This window comes from Megalops cyprinoides, chromosome 10, assembly GCF_013368585.1.
Source record: "Megalops cyprinoides isolate fMegCyp1 chromosome 10, fMegCyp1.pri, whole genome shotgun sequence".
NCBI classification, from domain to species: domain Eukaryota; kingdom Metazoa; phylum Chordata; class Actinopteri; order Elopiformes; family Megalopidae; genus Megalops; species Megalops cyprinoides.
In genome coordinates this window covers 22,464,076-22,481,743 of record NC_050592.1, presented here as the reverse complement: position 1 = coordinate 22,481,743, position 17,668 = coordinate 22,464,076, and the positions used below count along the sequence as shown (strand labels likewise).

The 17,668-nt window shown below is 38.3% G+C and overlaps 1 protein-coding gene across 1 annotated transcript; it reads right to left on the bottom strand.

Moving 5' to 3' along the window:
• Positions 1–6,429: 6,429 nt before the first annotated feature.
• Positions 6,430–17,668, bottom strand: LOC118785025. The gene is made up of 19 exons (XM_036539551.1): positions 17,603–17,668; positions 17,161–17,440; positions 16,914–17,065; positions 16,551–16,601; positions 16,069–16,348; positions 14,989–15,200; positions 14,246–14,395; positions 13,406–13,477; positions 12,931–13,213; positions 12,437–12,588; positions 12,120–12,176; positions 11,735–11,818; positions 10,396–10,690; positions 9,061–9,209; positions 8,414–8,455; positions 7,734–7,808; positions 7,231–7,510; positions 6,970–7,121; positions 6,430–6,449 (listed from the first exon to the last, which is right to left on the bottom strand). The coding sequence occupies exons 1-19, from the start codon at positions 17,634–17,636 to the stop codon at positions 6,445–6,447; spliced, it is 2,805 nt and encodes a 934-aa protein (XP_036395444.1). The 5' UTR covers positions 17,637–17,668; the 3' UTR covers positions 6,430–6,444.

The following is a 17,668-nucleotide window of genomic DNA, read 5'->3' as shown; positions in this document are numbered from 1 at the left end:
AGAATTTGCCAATTTCCAGCATACAGGACTGCTTGTTTCTGTACTGTTTATTGTTCAGCCTGTTTTTGGCAGAGTACATATTTGTGTTCATTCCTTATTCGTCCCATTTAGTGCACAGAGAACATGGGAAAAAAACAGACAACTTAAATATTAACATTTAATCAATAAGAGTGAATGAGGAAAAGCATAGGATATTGTTCCAGAGGATGGGTTATTCACAAGTAGTTTCCATTTTTTATAATACCCTCTTCTTTTTTCATGTCATTTATTCCCTTCTTTTGAACTGTTATTAATGCCTGTCATCATTTTTAAATATATATGATGCACCCCTGTCTTTGTTTCCTTCATCCTTCTTTATCATTGTCAGTATCTATTACAATATTTATTTTACCCCAAATTTTAATTTGAAACAATATTAACCATTATTTGTGCCATTTTACCACAGGTTAAAAGTAAGTTATGTAACACACGTAAAGTTGCATAGCAATTAGTTCTTAACACTAACACTACAAATTTTTTACATACAAAATGCTACAGAATTCTACAGAGTGCTACAGAGTGACTTGGACACTCACAATCTTAAAAACATAGTTTGTTCAGTTAAAACCATATGTGTACATCTGTAACAATTCATGTATTATGGTTGCTTATTTTGAGAAAAAGTTTCTGGGAATATGTGAAAAGAAGACCACTGCCATTGCATCTGTGAAACAATTATTATTTTAGCAAATTCATAAATGGAAATGACATATTATATCTAAGAAAATTTAATAGGCTGCATCCATACAACTCCTTAAGAACAAATAGTATTCAGTTGTTTCATAGGGATTAATCGAGAGGAGGCGTTGAAGGCAATAGGTCCTCATCAGGGGGTTTCTGCTTGGTGGAATTCTCTGGATGTTCCAGAGGTGAAGTAATCACTGCAATTTCTCCTACAGCAAAATAGAATGTTTCCTCACATTAAATGTACACAGTTCTATTTTTCTACAATTCCTGTCTCAATATTATCTATTGCTTATATTAACGATGGGTAATTCCAGCCATGGAATGGTCCTGGTATTCATTCCACCTCAGCTCTTAATTGTAAAATTATTAAAAGTCATCATTTGGAACGTTTTTTGAGTCACAGAAATTTATCCGAAGGCAGTGTGGCCATCTCATGAAGTGTGCAGTCCTGGGTTCCCATACAAACAGCAGCACAGGCAATTTGTACAATTTGTACAATGAACACATATTAGAATTAGAAACACAACCATCACCTGAACTACATCAGGCTGTAACCATGTACATCCTTATTTCCCATCAGTTTGATTTTGTCCATGAGAAATATTGCTAGATCAAGAAAAAACAGTTTTTTTCTCTAGTACATGTGAAATTTCAAAATTCATCATCAACTTTGTAAATGATGAGCATAATTCCACATGATTCAAACACTGTGGCATTTTTGATTGCCTCAAACCAAGAATAAAGTAAAATTAGATTATTTGACAGGCTGATGAAAGGTTATTACATAATATTAATTAAAATGAATTTAATTGATTAATTAATTAAAATTTTCATATTACACTTACAGTCAATGCACACAGATCTTCAAAATCTTAGCAGTTGATAGTATGATCTATGGAAGTGGGCGATTATGTCAACAGGCTCAATAGAACCAAGTGTATTTGGAATCATCTTAAATGAAGCTACCCTTTTAACATGCTATGGGTAGCAAAGCCAGCTATTTCTTATCTGTAAGCTACAAGAAAGGGTATTATACTGATCCAGGGAATTACAGGTCAGTTAGTTTAACTTGTATCTCATGTAAGATTCTGGACTCTACCATGAGGGATAGGTAAAGCTAAAAAGTAAAAAGGGCAGTCAATACGGTTTCAGAACAGGTAGATCATGCTTAAACTGTCTGGACATCTTTCAGAAAACTTCTAAATGTGCAGAGTCAAACTGGATTTGTAAGATTATATATCAAAATGATCAAAAATTATAATTTTTTTAAGTCATTCTCTAGGATAAAATTAGTGGAAGATGGTAAAACTGTTGCACACAAAATATCACAATTAAAATTTAAAACATACAAATGTATCAAATATACAGTATATTATATATGCACTATAGTATTAATAAGCAATAACTTAATATTACAATTCAGCACCACATTAAAACTGTTCTAGGTAAATATTTGCATAACATACAGCATGAATAGAATGCCTTGACTAGGATTTTTATGTATAAAATTTATGTGGGCTCTTGACAGAAAACATAAGGAATTTCCTTTCATTATTAAGGCTTATTGAGCCTCACTTCACAATATTTCAAGAAGAGCCTCAAGATGTCAGGGGTTCCAGTTGGAATGACCCAGGCGCAGACCAGAATGCCAAACTTAGGTATTTATTAGATGGCAAGCCACAAAACAGTAGTCAAACAGTCTGAGTCAACACCAGAAGATTCACAAAAATAGGCAGAATAACCAAAATCACAAGGCAAGGAGGAATCCACGCAGAGAAGTCAAATGAACCGGGCAGAGATTCATCCAAAAACAGCAGGCAAGAAGAGTAATCCAAGAGAAAAGCAGAAGTCAGACACCAGCACATACAGATAGAACCAGACAGGACCAAAACAGGCTAATACACTGACACAAACTGGCAGAGAACAAAGAAAACAGAGGGATATTTATACACAGACTAATAATGACTAAACAGGGAACAGGTGAGAAGGACGGGCTTCGGGTGGTGGGTGTGGCATATGGGCAGATCGGCAGGACAGGAGGTGGGATGACGGAGCACATGGGGCTGTAAACAAAAACAAAAGCACAAGCATGCAAAGACAAAAACAAAGACAATCCCACACTGACAGACAAGAGGACAGAGAAACACACCACAAGCAAGACATCTCAGGCTGGAGTACTGACACAAGACTAAGCGGCACAAGATTTTATGCTACACTCCAGCAAAACAGTCATTACAATTGCATCAGAGGGTTCATAAATGTCACTGTTTACAACATCGTCAACATACAACAATGTTTATCCCAGAGGGTTAATCCATAACTTATTATGCAATACTAACTTCTGTGGCCAGATTCTTCCGTATTATCCCTTATTACTCTATTAAATAGTGAAGTGTGCACTGTGTTTCAGTCTACTGTGAAAAGATGAACAAACAGCAAATAAAATAAATGATAATGGTTTTCACGCCTTATTACCATGCCTTATTGCAGGGGAGACTGCAAGACTGGTTCAAGAGAGGTTCATTCAAATTCTGTAAAAATGAAAAAAAATTCATCTAAAAATCTTGTTTTATTCTGCTTTGTTTATCTCCTGAGGTCTGGGATGTTACAAGTGCAATGTTTTAAAAGTAAAATGAATGCATTACCAACATTATAACATACTCTCACTAAATGTAAATGGGCTAAATAACCTGATCAAAAGAGGCAAAATGATTGTGAAAATAAAAAAGGAGAGGATAAATATAGCATTTTGGCCGGAAAGTCATCTTTCTGGTGCTGAACACAAAAAAAATAAGAAAAATGGGCTTTAGGAATACTTTCCTCTCATCATATAAAAATGGTAAAAAAAGGGGAGTTGCCATACTGATCTCAAATGCGATTCGGTTTGAATTCATATCTGAAATAAATGATAAAGAGGGCAGATTTGTTCTGATAAAGGGGAAAATAGACCAAAAAGATGTGACAATATTTAATATTTATAATCCCCCTAGGAGTGATATGTCTTTTATTTTTTAAAGGTGTTTAATTTGATTGCATCAGAGACATACAGGACCCTTCTCTATGCAGGAGACTTCAGTATGCTTCTTAACCCTATTTTAGATACAGGAAGAAATCCTACTGAAAAACGTATAAACAAGGTACTTAAAGACCTGCGGCTGATTGATGTGTGACGGTCCATGCATGGATCAGTCCCAGGATACATTTTTATTCTGCGGGACAAACAGCCTATTCAGGAATAGACTATTTCTTTATGTATAACAGGGATCTACTCAGACTGAAAGATTATAGAATTGGCCAGAGAGACCTTTCAGACCACTCTGCGGTCTATCTAACATTTAGACGGTAGAAAGCGAAAACATTGTGGAGGCTAAATACTGGCATGTTGAACGACCCCATTTTAGAAGTGCAATGGAGACAGACCTAGGCGTACATTTACAGGACAATGATAATGGGGAGGTAAACCTTGGTATATTATGGGATGCAGCCAAAGCTGTTCTCAGGGGAAAGATCATAGCCAGGATGGCCAAGTTGAAAAAGATAAAAGCCCAAAAATTGTCAAGACTGCAGGAAAAATTGAGAGATCTAGAACAAGCGCACATTGCTAATAAAGAGTCCTCTATTATTCTACCAAATTAGAAATGTCAAACAGGAAAAATACTAAGTGAGGAAGAACTTGAAAAAAACATCAGGTTCACGAAGCAAAGATATTCTGAGGCAGTCCTCAAAGCGACAAAATTGCTAGCTTGGAGGCTCAGAAAACAACAGGCAGGAAACACCAATTACAAGATTAGAGACCCTGTTACACATAAGACCACTAGCAGTCTGGATGGTATGTAAAAAACATTTGAAACATACTACAAATATTCCCAGTCAGACTAGGTTAATAAACACACAGTTGTTGAATTTCTGAATTCTTTGGACCTCCCTATGCTAATTAATGATAAACTTGTCTCACCAATAATAAGGGAGGAAATAGATAAAGCTATTTCAAGCCTGAACACTAAAAAGTCACCTGGCGCTGATGGTACAAAACCATGAGAGAACACCTGCTCCCTTTACTGGAGACCTGTTTTAATTATATTTTAAAAGAAGCCCCCCCCTTGGAGGGAGGCCTTTATATCAGTTATCCCTATGGAAGGAAGGGATAGGATGGACTGTAAAAGACCTATCAGTGTCTGAAACACAGACTATAAACTGTACGACACTATCTTAACAAAGAGGATGGAGACTGTAATGCCTTTGTTAATAGATGAGAGCCAAACTGGATTCATAAAAACCAGGCAAACTCAAGACAATATAAGGAGAGCCCTACATGTTATTGAACGGATTAATAAGGAAAAAGGTAGCTCTATTATCCCCAGTTTAAATGCTGAAAAAGCTTTTGACTCGGTTGAGTGGGAATTTCTCTATATAGTATGAACAGATTTGGCTTTAGTGAAGATTTTATATGTTGTATTTGGACACTTTACTTTTCTCCTACTGCAAGAATAAAGATTAATGGTAGCTTTTCTAACCCCATAACTTTGTGACGTAACATAATTTCAACTGGTACTCATCCCACATCAAGAACCTGGGAGTAAGTTTACCCAAAGATTTGTCACAGTTATTTGATATTAACTACAACTGCATTAACAAAAAATATATGATGATCACAATGGGTGGGGCTTGCTCCCTCTTGACATTGGCGGCAGAATCAGATTGGTTAAAATGAACACACTTCCCAGATTATTATATCATTTCCTATCACTACCAGTAGAAATCTTGCAGAAACAATTTAGAGAATGGAATAAGCATATTTCACGATTCATTTGGGATAAAAAGAGACCAAGGGTGAAATTCTCTACCCTTCGGCTGCCGGAGGAGAGGGGGTTATAGCCCTCCCATCTTTAAGGGATTATTATTTATCAGCTCAGCTGAGACCTCTTGTATACTGGTGTAACCCATCTTATGTAGATAAATGGAAGAGTATCGAGTTATCTTTAATAGATATACTAATACAGTCATTGCTTGGCTGTGTTGACAAGGGGAAGGAAATATTACAGATGGCGAGTCAATGGGTGAATTTCTCACTGAAAGTATGGGTGGAAGTGGTTAAACGTTTCCAACTCCAAAGAGAGGTTAAACTGCTTAGACGGCCGGCATATGACCCTGACTTTACGCCAGCATTGCAAGACTGTAGATATAGACAATGGGTCTATTCTGGTATCACTTCCATATGCAAGATTGTTAAAAATGAGCTTAATAGTTTTGATAACCTATGTCAGACAAATGGGTTGGGTGGGCAGGACTTTTATTCACAGCTTTTTTACAGCAGATTTTTGTAAAAAGGTAAAAGGTTCTAATCCAAGAGAGCCACCAATTGTTATTCATATATTTATTGATGCTTATAACTCAGGAAACAACAAAGGTCTCATAAGCAAGTTATACCATGGCATCACATCACTGCAGAAGGACACTACAGACTATGTGAAACAATGATGGGAAAAAGAGCTGGACATTGAAATAACTGAGGACATGTGGCTGCATGCCTGGGAAATACAGACGTCCTCCACCAACTCCAGGACCTGGAGAGATTTCTGTTGGAAAAACCTGATTCACTTTTTTATCACTCCTAAACAGAAGTCTAAACAAACCGGCACTCAGCTACGCGGCTGGAAGGAATGTGGAGAAATCACGGTTGATCATGCACATGTCTTCTGATCTTGTCCCTCTATTCAGTCATTCTGGAAGGAAGTAGCAACAATCATTTCAAAAACCCTGGGTTTTAGTATCAGCACAAAATTTGCATCTGTCTATCTTGGACATATCCCTGAGGGGCTAAGTAAAGATGATACCTACCTCCTAAAGATTTCGCTGGCAGCAAGTAAAAAGGCCATTACAAAATACTAGCTTCAGAAATACTGTCCTACTGCTGGCCTCTTTATCAATATTGTTAAGCACCTGCATCTTCTAGAACAGATGACCTACTCCATATGGCTCCAAAAAGATTTGGGAGATGGGAAAAAGATGGGAAAAATGGTGTGTTTATTTAGCCAATGAGTCAGATCTTTCATAATTATTGTATGTACCATGTGCGATATTTAATTTAAAATTAGGCAAACTTGCCTTGATTTATTGATCATTCCATGACCTCATGTTTGTTTGTTTGTTTTTTACTTTCTGTTTTTGTCTGCTTTTTACTTGCTGACCTTATAATGTAAAAAAAAAAGTTCCTAAATAAAAAGTTAAAAAACATATATATACCATCAGGAACAGCACTTCCGTTCACCTCCACTTCACACAGAGTCAGGTATTTCTCACTCCCTGGGAGGAACACGTTGACGTAGCGTCCCTCCATCTCATTGCACTGGAAGGTGACAGAATCCCCTTCTTGAATGTGGGAAATCACCGCACAGCTGTTAATGGGATGCAAGGCGAATGAATATGACTACAGAAGAGACAATGTTCAACTTAGCTCTGGACTCTAGCTGCTCTAACAGGGAGGGGTGGGTTTTCATGCCTTACACTGGGTTATCGTTGCCGTTGTTGTCCAGAGAGTTCCCGATGCGAATCTCAGCTCCATTGAGCCTGTCATGGCAGCAATCGCCTCTGTTAGTGATGGTCACCGAGGTGACTCTGTGATTTTTAAGAAGGTCTACTCTCCACCAGGGGTCATTTTCACCTGCAGTGTGAGTGCAGGATCTAGACCGGTACACTGGATTGCGGTTTCTGTCGATGGCTCTGTCTGCATGACCACCCCAACCTGTAGAGGACTGGGTTGCCTTTCCACCAGAGGCTGCATTCTCTATTGTAAACAGAGGGAACGCATACTGAATTACAAATTCTGTGAAGAAAATACATTAAATTGGATGCTCTTTTGTGCAGCTCTTGATAACATTTTCTCCAAGCAAGTTGCTGAAGTTACTGCTAGACACATTTATCCACATGGACACAGCATTGGTCTTGGGATGAAACGGCCTTGCAGTCTTGAGATGAGACATGACTTTGCAGTGACGATGATATATTACCTGCTGCTGTGAGCGGGCACTGTGATTCCCTCTGTCTACCTTCGTTATATGTCTCTGGATCCACCTCTGATGGATCTGTGCAAAACCAAAAAAGGAAAGAAAAGTGGGAAGAACAACGCTGAGCATGTGCTCTGGAGGGTGGAGGAAGATGTTAAGACAGGAGGGAATGTGCAAGGGGTCTGTCAGTTTAGGGGTCTAGTTTAGGGGGAACAATCTGAGATTAAGAAACAAGGTAGAAAAGGAAGAGAACATTATCAGGTCAAATGTAAAGGAAGCAAAGAACATGAACTGCTGCAGCAGCCGGACAGCAGCATGAATGATGAATGAGGACAGGCTCAGAAAAAGCAGGAAGTAGCCCACCAAAATATTACAAATACAACCTGGAAAAACACAAATTTTCTGCATACTTAAAAATTGGTAAACTGATTACATTACATTACAGTATTAGCATTCAGCAGAAGCTCTTATCCAGAGCAGCTTGCATCATTACAAGTTGATAACATCCTTTATGTCAAGGATGGGAATCTGTATAGTTTTAAAAATACATTTCAGTTGTCAATTGTTAAGTGATGCCATTATTCAGGCACAATGTCAACTTCTATACCTGGTATAATTCAGTTGCTTGAAATGTAAAATCCAAATTTTGCAGCACCATTGAAGAGATATAGCGCACTACGTACCACTTTCAGCCTCGATGGCAGAGGAAGGAGTTGATTCAAGAACTGCAAAAATAGAAAAAATATGTATTGGAAATTGCTTACTTTTAGAAATAGGGAGCAGCAATGTGACACAGCACTGAACCAGCTTTGTTTTATTCAAAGAGTAGATTTAGTAGAATCCCACAAATGGGACGCGCATGCTGGTTCAACAGAATGTTGTAAACAAGAGTACACAGACAAAGTCCCTTTCTTATACTCTTCTTTATTGATAAACCCTTTTTTGGAATCATCCAAGAAACGCTAGGCCCATCTCATCACAACAACCTCTACACTGAGGCGAGACAACCACGATCCTCTGATGCACTGACATGCATCCGCTGGCTATTGTTCACATTTAAAGTCTCACAGTACACCACAGTCACACAATCACAACACTTCTAACTACACATAGATAACGCAATTAGGCTTAGAAAAAAAACACATTAAAATATACGTGACTGAGCATATCCAATATTAATCAAACATTGTGGCTAATAGTAATGCCTTTGTGGGGCACAGGTTGAGTGGAGCAAGAGGTCTAAGAAAAACATTTACTAAAGAAATGTTTCTGCTGTTTTCCCAACACTTTGCTGTTGTTTCGAGTGTATCTGTTCCTGGACCATACTAACCTGTGACAGGGCTTGCGTTGACTTCCAGCTCACACAGAGTGAGGAACTTATAGCAGCCCGGGCGGATGACATTGACATAGCGTCCCTCCATCTCATTACACTCAAATGTGACCGACTCTCCCGCTGGGATGGCGGACACCACAGCACACCTAAAGGGGAACAGTTCAATGTTATTATTTGGCTTGGCAGGATTTTTATAATTCAAGACTTGACATTATCATTGACCTTACTTTCATATTCTAACATTATTGTTATTTATTTAATTTGTCACATAGCCAACTACTGGAAGAAAAAGTGTTTTTAGATAACAGTAGGTTTTTCTGGAATTAACACTTAAAAACTCCTGATAAACTTTTTTTTACAAAAAGGGTAAAATACAAAATACAAAACATTCGTCAGACACATTCACAGTAGTAAGATTGCTTCCATTTGAAAAGATAGCCATCAGACAAACGGCTTCAACACACTTCTCTATGTTTCAGACCATATTTAAGAAAGGAACAATCGTGCCACTGCCTGCAAAAACATGTAACCAGAAATGAATGTTGGAAGTAAGACAAATGAACAGAATGTTTGGGCAGAAAATGTCAAAAATGTGTTTCTGAACTCCTTCACTCTGAATATCATCAGCACTGGAATCAAACTAACTGGTAGGCAAAAGCTGAGACAAAAGCGTTAAGTATAGATTGTAGCAAGCACTGGAAAAGTTCAGCCCCAGGTAAGTAATGCAACCTGTTTAGGGAACAGAAACAAACACCAGAAAGTAATTTTCCGAGGAACAGAGCTGTCAAAACAAAATAAATGTTTTGGAACCAAAAGTTAATTAAATCTTTACTGGCTCATAACACATTTCTTTTTTAGTACTCCAGAATTTCACATTTAATTGTGAAAAAATAAATAGCCATCTGGACACTTTCTCTTTCCCCACCAATACTGCTTGTTAAAATCTTGTATTCTTTGTTGAATGAAAAAGAACCTGTACCTCCTTTTATTACTTATTATTGATTCATTTTCAGATTTGTGCAATAAACCATTTGAATTTGCAGAAATCAAAGATATTGTGTATGTTAGTCAAATGAAAAAATAACATTTTAATAAGTTCATCTTAACCAGGAAATGGCTCCCAGATCAGCAAACAGAATACATGTTGTTAAACTGAATGAGAACCTGAAAATTCTGAAATAGAATCTTTTGTTTAATTTCATGATGCCATGGGTGTTAGCTTACTTTCTCCTGCCATATAGGTTTTACTGATTTAACCAAGATAAATCAAACCCTGCCAAGCCTAAACACAATACAAGGTGATGCACGTTCCTCGCAATGAGAACGTCTTACACTGGGTTGTTGTTGCCATTGTTTTCCAATGAGTTTCCAATGCGGATCTCAGCTCCGTTGATCCTTTCATGACAGCAGTCCTCTCTGTTAGTGATGGTCACTGAGGTCACTCTGTACTTTCTGCGTAGGTCTACCCTCCACCAGGGGTCAGTCTGGAGTTCAGTGTGGGTGCAGGATCCAGAGGAGTAATTTGCATTGCGAAGTCCGTCGATGGCGTTCTCAGCATGAGTTAAATGGTCGAACTGAGACGACTGTTCAGCGATTCCCCTCAAAGCTACATTCTCCTCAGGAGAACCTGGGAGGCAAAGTTTCCTGTCAATTCACACCAGTCTTGTATGGGTACATTATCACAAATCATGGGGTTCCGAATCTGTAGCAGGACACTGACACAGTCTATAGTGATTATGAAAAGTATTATCAACAAACCTATTTGGTGATCCCAGTGTAGTTGAGGAAACTACTGTGACTGACTAATAAGGGCAGACAGATACCCCTGCCCTTATTACGTTTCTTTGAAATGAATAGGTACCTTCTGAATTCTGTCTTTTCCTGGCTTTTTGTAAGATTTCTTGTCTTATCACACTGGGCCCTGACATAACTAAATGCGTCTTAGTTTAATTAAAAGTCTGTGCATAACAATAGTTCAGTATTTTGGTCATCATTGCTTAGCTTTAACTTCATTTCTGTAGTGGCATACGCTTCTCAAATCCATCATTCCTGGCCTTTTCTACACTTTACACTACTGTCAATCACTGGTGGGCAAAGACAAGTAGCAGTTCTTTCAAAAGATTCAAAACTACTACATTTGATTATCATTTCTACATTTGATATAAAAATTATTCATGTACACCAAGATTTAAGATTTAAATAAATGTTTCATTTGAAAGTAAAAAGTAAAAAACAAACACTTCCTTTTTTTCCAAATATCAAATTTAAGATGTAAACTTAACATATTTTCTAGATTGTTCAGTGTGGCATGGGGACACAGTTACTAACACTGGACCATGATATTTTTCTGTTGTCTATATAAACTGTCTGGGGTTTGGGCCACTGTGCTGTAATGAAGATAAGACAGATCACCCCTGTCTTGAGAGGCATTTGAGAGACATTTATGTCCACCTTATTGGGGTTTTTACATCTTGGTGAGCTCTTAAAAAGCCTTCGAGAAAGATCATTATCTCACAATCAAAATGAACCCTTTTGTAGTCTCACACATGTTTTCACATCATGCTACATTATAAATTACAAGAAGGTTAAAACAGTTTCAAAAGACTGAAAATAAGAGAGGCCATGTAACCAAGTTAACATATTTCTCCATTGTCTCTGTAACTCTGTGTACCTCCAGAGGTCCCATCCATGAACTGTGACAAGTAAGAACCCAGTCCCTTGATCAGGGTCATCTCTTCTCCCAAGATGGAGATGGCTGAATGTGAGGACAAAGAGAGTGAGAAAGATAATCTTTTGACAGATAAACTTATACAAATAACTCAAGACAACTTTACTGTGAGTAACTTATACTGAGGGTGGAAATTATTGAAGATGAAATGTGCACAAATGAATTAAAATAAAAAGTATTGTTAAAGATAATGGTAATAAATGAGTTGTGGCATGAATACTTGACTACTTACAAATTATAATTAAATAGTGGAATCAATAAATATTTAATGACATAAATATAAATTTATTTATTTATTTAATGTATTATTTATTTAATTTGTATTAACCTTTATTTAACCAGGAAAAAACCTGTGGCGATGTAAAGTCTCTTTTGCAAGCATGACCTGGCCAAGAGGACAGCAGAAAACATTAAAACAGTTACATGACAATTACATTACAATTAAAACATTACAGCATTAAAAATATACAACAACATATCATCAATTAACCGATCCAGACTACAGGAAACATTTACACTCCTCCTGCACAGCATTTTAAAGCAGCAATTTAAGCATTGAATGAACAATGAATGCCAAGACTCCTGATTTTTAGTTGTGTAATTCATAAACAATGTCTTTAAGTAATTATTTGTACAAGTCAATACCATCATCAATTGCAGTGCTGTATATCTCCACCTCACACAGAGTCAGGAATTTCTCTCTCCCAGGGAGAATAATGTTGATGTAACGTCCCTCTATCCCATGACACTGATAGGTTCTGGTTTGCCCAGCTGGGATATATGGAATCACAGCACACCTGTGAAAGGACTTCATTTAAAACAGCACATACAGAGGCATTTGGCATATATTATTAAATTAAATAAAAGAAAATAATACTCTCAAACTATCCTTTGTGTGTGTTTGTGCATTTCTTTGATTGTGTATGTGTGATTGTATACTTGTGTGTGTTTGTGTGTGTGTGTGTGTGTGTGTGTGTGTGTGTGTGTTTGCGCTAAAGGAAGCAGACACTATTTAAAATGAATACGCAGAGAGGCGTTTTGACCATGTATTTTGGATGAAATAATTACTCCCAAACTGTTCTATGCATGTGTGTGTCTACATGTGTCTGAGCACGTGTGTGGGAGCATTGTTGCCTTACACTGGATTATCATTTCCGTTATTTTTCAGGGAGTTCCCAATGCGAATCTCAGCACCATTGATCCTCTCAGAACAGCAGTCCTCTCTGTTAGTGACAGCCACAGAGGTAACATTGTGAGGTTTCAACAGGTCCACTCTCCACCAGGGGTCTGTTTCAGCTTTGGTATGGCTGCAGGATCCACTCGTGTAGTTTGAGTTCCAGTCTCTGTCAATGGCATTGTTTGCATCACCTAACTCGTCCCACTGTGTTGACTGGGTGGCTTTCTTACCACAAGCTGCGTTCTCTTCAGGAAAAGGGAGACAGAGGACAATGATGTAGTTTCAAAAGTAGTAACTAAATATTGTTCTCAGTTTTTTCACTGTTTACTCAAAGTCAAAAATGCATGCTCATATCCCTAACTCAAAGGACACACAAAGGATGCCATGCTCATTAGTTGCTGAGTTGAGCTGAGCTGAGTTGAGTTCAGAAGTCCTACCATGAACTATCATTGTATCAGAGCATTGTGAACTCTTGTGTCCATCTTTGACTGGATCTCTCTCGCTCAGCTCTGGGAGAAAAGAGAGAAATGATGGATCACAGGTGGACAAATGCAGACTAGATAGCAAACAAACAAAACTTCACATCCTGCAATAGGATGACTATTAATGATTGTGAAGCATCATAATGATCCCTTTGTTTAACTAAAGGTGTGTCTGCTATAACTGTCATTGTTGCAGAGTGTGAATATGATCTCTAAGGCATATGTCACACTCTGATTTTATCACCTGGTATACTATATTGTGGCTCAGGTACAAACAAGACCACTTGAATGTTTGGGCCACCCTTAAATCAACGTGAGCGTGAGGTATCATGGAATTGTATTTCAGTATGTCCTAGGGCAGTAGCTGTACTGTCAACTTTTCTTTCCCCAAGCAATTTTTACACTCTAATTTGTTTTTCACTGTAAATGTTTTCTGTGAGATTTTTTTTACTGTTCTCACCTAGACTGTTCCAATAACTTAATAAATAAATAAATAAAACTAGAACTCTCAATATCTCTACCTGGCACTCATTATTACAGAGTGAATAGGATAATTCATTATTACAGAGTGAAAAGGATAATTCATTATTACAAGTGAAGACAATAATTCATTATTATAGAGTGAATAGGATAATTCATTATTACAGAGTGAATAGGATAATTCATTATTACAGAGTGAAGAGGACAATTCCTTTGTGATGGAATAACATGCCATACATTGGAATTACTAATGAATTTTGTATTTCTTATGTTATATTATACTTGTTATCAATAATACATGCATGTTATACATACCCAAAAGTGGATTTTCTGTCTGTATAGCAGGTGGGGAGGATGACTGACTAACTGCAAAGAGAAGCAAATACTCTACGGAGTTAATGCTGTGGGTCTTACTGGAGAGACAAAGAACAGCATTGTACCAGGCAGGATTGTGTAAATTCAGTTCTAACACACCTCACTGTTTATAGATGTGATTTTAGTATTTATGTGATTAGTACATCAGCAGCTTGCACAACCCATAATGGATTAAGCAATTACTGCATACAGGTAGACATTTTATTTGAATAGTTCAGTTTAAATGTGTTTCTCTGGGTCACAACAGGAGCTAGCAACACTACAAGCCCACACTGCTGCTCCTTTCACAATGGCATAATAACTGGCAAAGTAAAAGATCAACACAGAACTGTGTATTGGCACAGGGACGTTGGCTTGTTGATTGTGTAATTAATGTATCATGAAAATTCAAGAACTGATCACAGGCCAGAATCAATTTTTCACGGAGGCTGCATTTAGAAACTGCATTCTGGCTGTATTTAATAAGGACTTGCTCAATACTGTTCTACCCTGTCCACCCTACCCTGTCCGCCTGTTTTTTCTGCCCCCTTGAAACCATTACCACTCTCTGACCTGAGATACCCAGCTGTGTTGTTTCTGTGAACTATGAACTAAAAAAGGTAGAAAACAGCCATCATCGAAAGCAGCAGGACTGAGAACACCCCTAGTTTAGTGGGTATTATGAAATAACTGTCACCTGTTACTGTGTTTTTTCTTTATTTTGATATATCTGGATTTATATATGATATGCCCTTCTCTGTACCAACCAGGAGCGGTTCTTGCGTTGACTTCCACCTCACACAGATTCAGATATTTGTGGCAGCCTGGGAGGAAGATGTTGACGTAACGTCCCTCCATCTCACCACACTGAAAGGTAAAGGTCTCCCATGGTGGGAAAGAGGGAATCACAGCACACCTTCAGAGAAATATGAGATATTAGATATGGGGGAAAAAATAAGGAACATTAACATAAATCCACCCAGTGTCTGAGGTCACCATATTAATGGGCAATTTCTGAAAAATACATATATCTCTGTTTTTGCAGCAGATAGAAGGGAAACCAGCATGTCTGATCCAGCCCTGATGCTGGTAATACATACAATACCATTGAGAATGTAAACTACTGTAGTACGACAACAACTGACTGAATGTTGTGACACCAGTAACAACATCCAGCTGAAACTACAAGGAAACCAAGGAGTCAATGGAAGCCTGATTTTTCATATGAAGATGTGCTCTGTTAATGAATTTTCCATTTGCCACTAGATCAGCATCTGCCTTGGGCTCATTTGCCATTATAGCAGCAATACTAAAGTACTTGAGAATAGAACAGAATACTTGAGAGTAGAAATCAAAACAATGTGTGTTTAGTAACAGATATTTTCATGTTGTGTTATGTTGAAATCATCTTGAAAAATTGCACACATTTAAATTTGCCATCTTCGCTTATTTCGTTACAGTGTCTATCTGCTTAAGACAATACATGGCTAAATGCTGGATTTTACCATTAATACTGTGGCAATGTCGTTTTATGAGTCAATGTAATAACATACAGTACAAAGAAGAGAGGTTTTGGCCCTTTGATGGGAAATATCAAAGCAAACATGACAAAGCAGTTGTTCTTTAACGTTGCTAACCAATGCTCCCATTGCATCTGTAGGGGTTAGCATCACTGTAATACCTCAGGCATACATGCCATTGTGTCTTGACTGTGGAACAGTTCATTCAACTGTCTGTGCTCTTAAAACAAAGCTTTGGAATCAGGGGATGGTCTAATGTCTTACAGTGGATTGCTGTTGCCGTTGTTTTCCAGAGAATTACCGATGCGGATCTCAGCTCCGTCAATCATCTCAGCACAGCAGTCCTCTCTGTTGGTGATGGTGACAGAGGTGATGTTGTAGACACGCAGCAGGTCCACTCTCCACCAGGGGTCTTCTTCTTTGTCCGTACGGCTGCAAGACCCTTCTCTGTACCAAGTGTTGCGATTTCCATCAATGGCCTTATCAGCCTTCCCCAAGAAGGCGGTTGACGATTGACTTGCCTTTTTCCCCAAGGCCACGTTCTCTTAAGAAAGACAATAAGGTTGCCGTGACACTGCTGTTATGATGTTACAAATAGATTCCACTCAGGCTTACGATTTCATTTAGCCTATGACTGAAAAATCAGACTGAAACAACAAGCATGGCTCTCAAATGGCAAAAAGATTTTCACTGAAATTACATTCATGCAGATGTTTATTACCCCAGATACATCTCAGAAAGTTTACCTGTGAATGGAATTGGTTCAGCTGGTTCAAAGGAGGGAGTCGGTCCAATGTCTTCTAAAAAAGAAAAAAATGGCCGCCTAAATGTGCACACTGTTTTAAAAAGTCCTCTGAGGCTGATAAAAACAGCCAGTGCCTTAACCACTGAGGTACACAGAAGCCTGTTTTAATGTTGATATTTATGCACCTTATGATATGCACTTAATGTTCTCAAATTTGCGCCGACTAAGAGTGTATGCTAAATGAATAAATGTAAAAATAGATCCTGGTTTTGTTTGCCATTATTGTGATCCATTCTATGTAGGTGGCAGAGTTCTTTAAATGATTGTTATTTGTTGCAGAGTATAAATTATGTCTTTTCCATACCATTAGCAGCAGGGGTTGCATAGACTTCCACCTCACAGAGAGTCAGGAATTGGCCATATCCCGGGAGAAGCACATTGATGTAGCGACCCACCATCCCACTGCAATTGAAGGTCATGGATTCCATTGGTGGGATGGTTAAGATGACAGTGCACCTGAAAGAAAGCAGAATAAGGGAATGAATCAGTCAATACCGGATGGCACGTTGTCCTGTGTGCACTGAAAGGGCGGGAAAGACTGAATATCCTACAGCGGGTTGTCGTTGCCGTTGTTTTTCAGGGAGTTCCCGATGCGGATCTCAGCTCTGTTGATCCTCTCAGAAAAGTCTACTCTGTTAGTGATGGTCACTGAGGTCACTCTGTACACATCCATTAGGTCCAGTCTCCACCAGGGGTTAGTTTCACCTTCAGTGTGGGTGCAGGATCCCCGACTAAACACTCCATCATGATTTCCATCAATGGCCTTTGCAGCGCGACTCATATAGCTATATGTGGATGACTGAGTTGCTTTTCCTCTCAAAGCCACATTCACTATAATAAATATAAGAAAGACAGAGACAGGTCATACAAGCAGAATTGTTGGCAAACATAAGTAGTGCAGAAAGATTCTAGGAAAAATAATATGTTGAAACACATCTGAATCCAATTTCCCCCCACTCCTGTAGTGTGGTTGATGGAGGGGGGTCAGATTACCTGGTATGGGGTCAGGGTCAGCACATTGTGCCATTGCCAGGACCCCTGTCAGGAGGAATGCTGTCA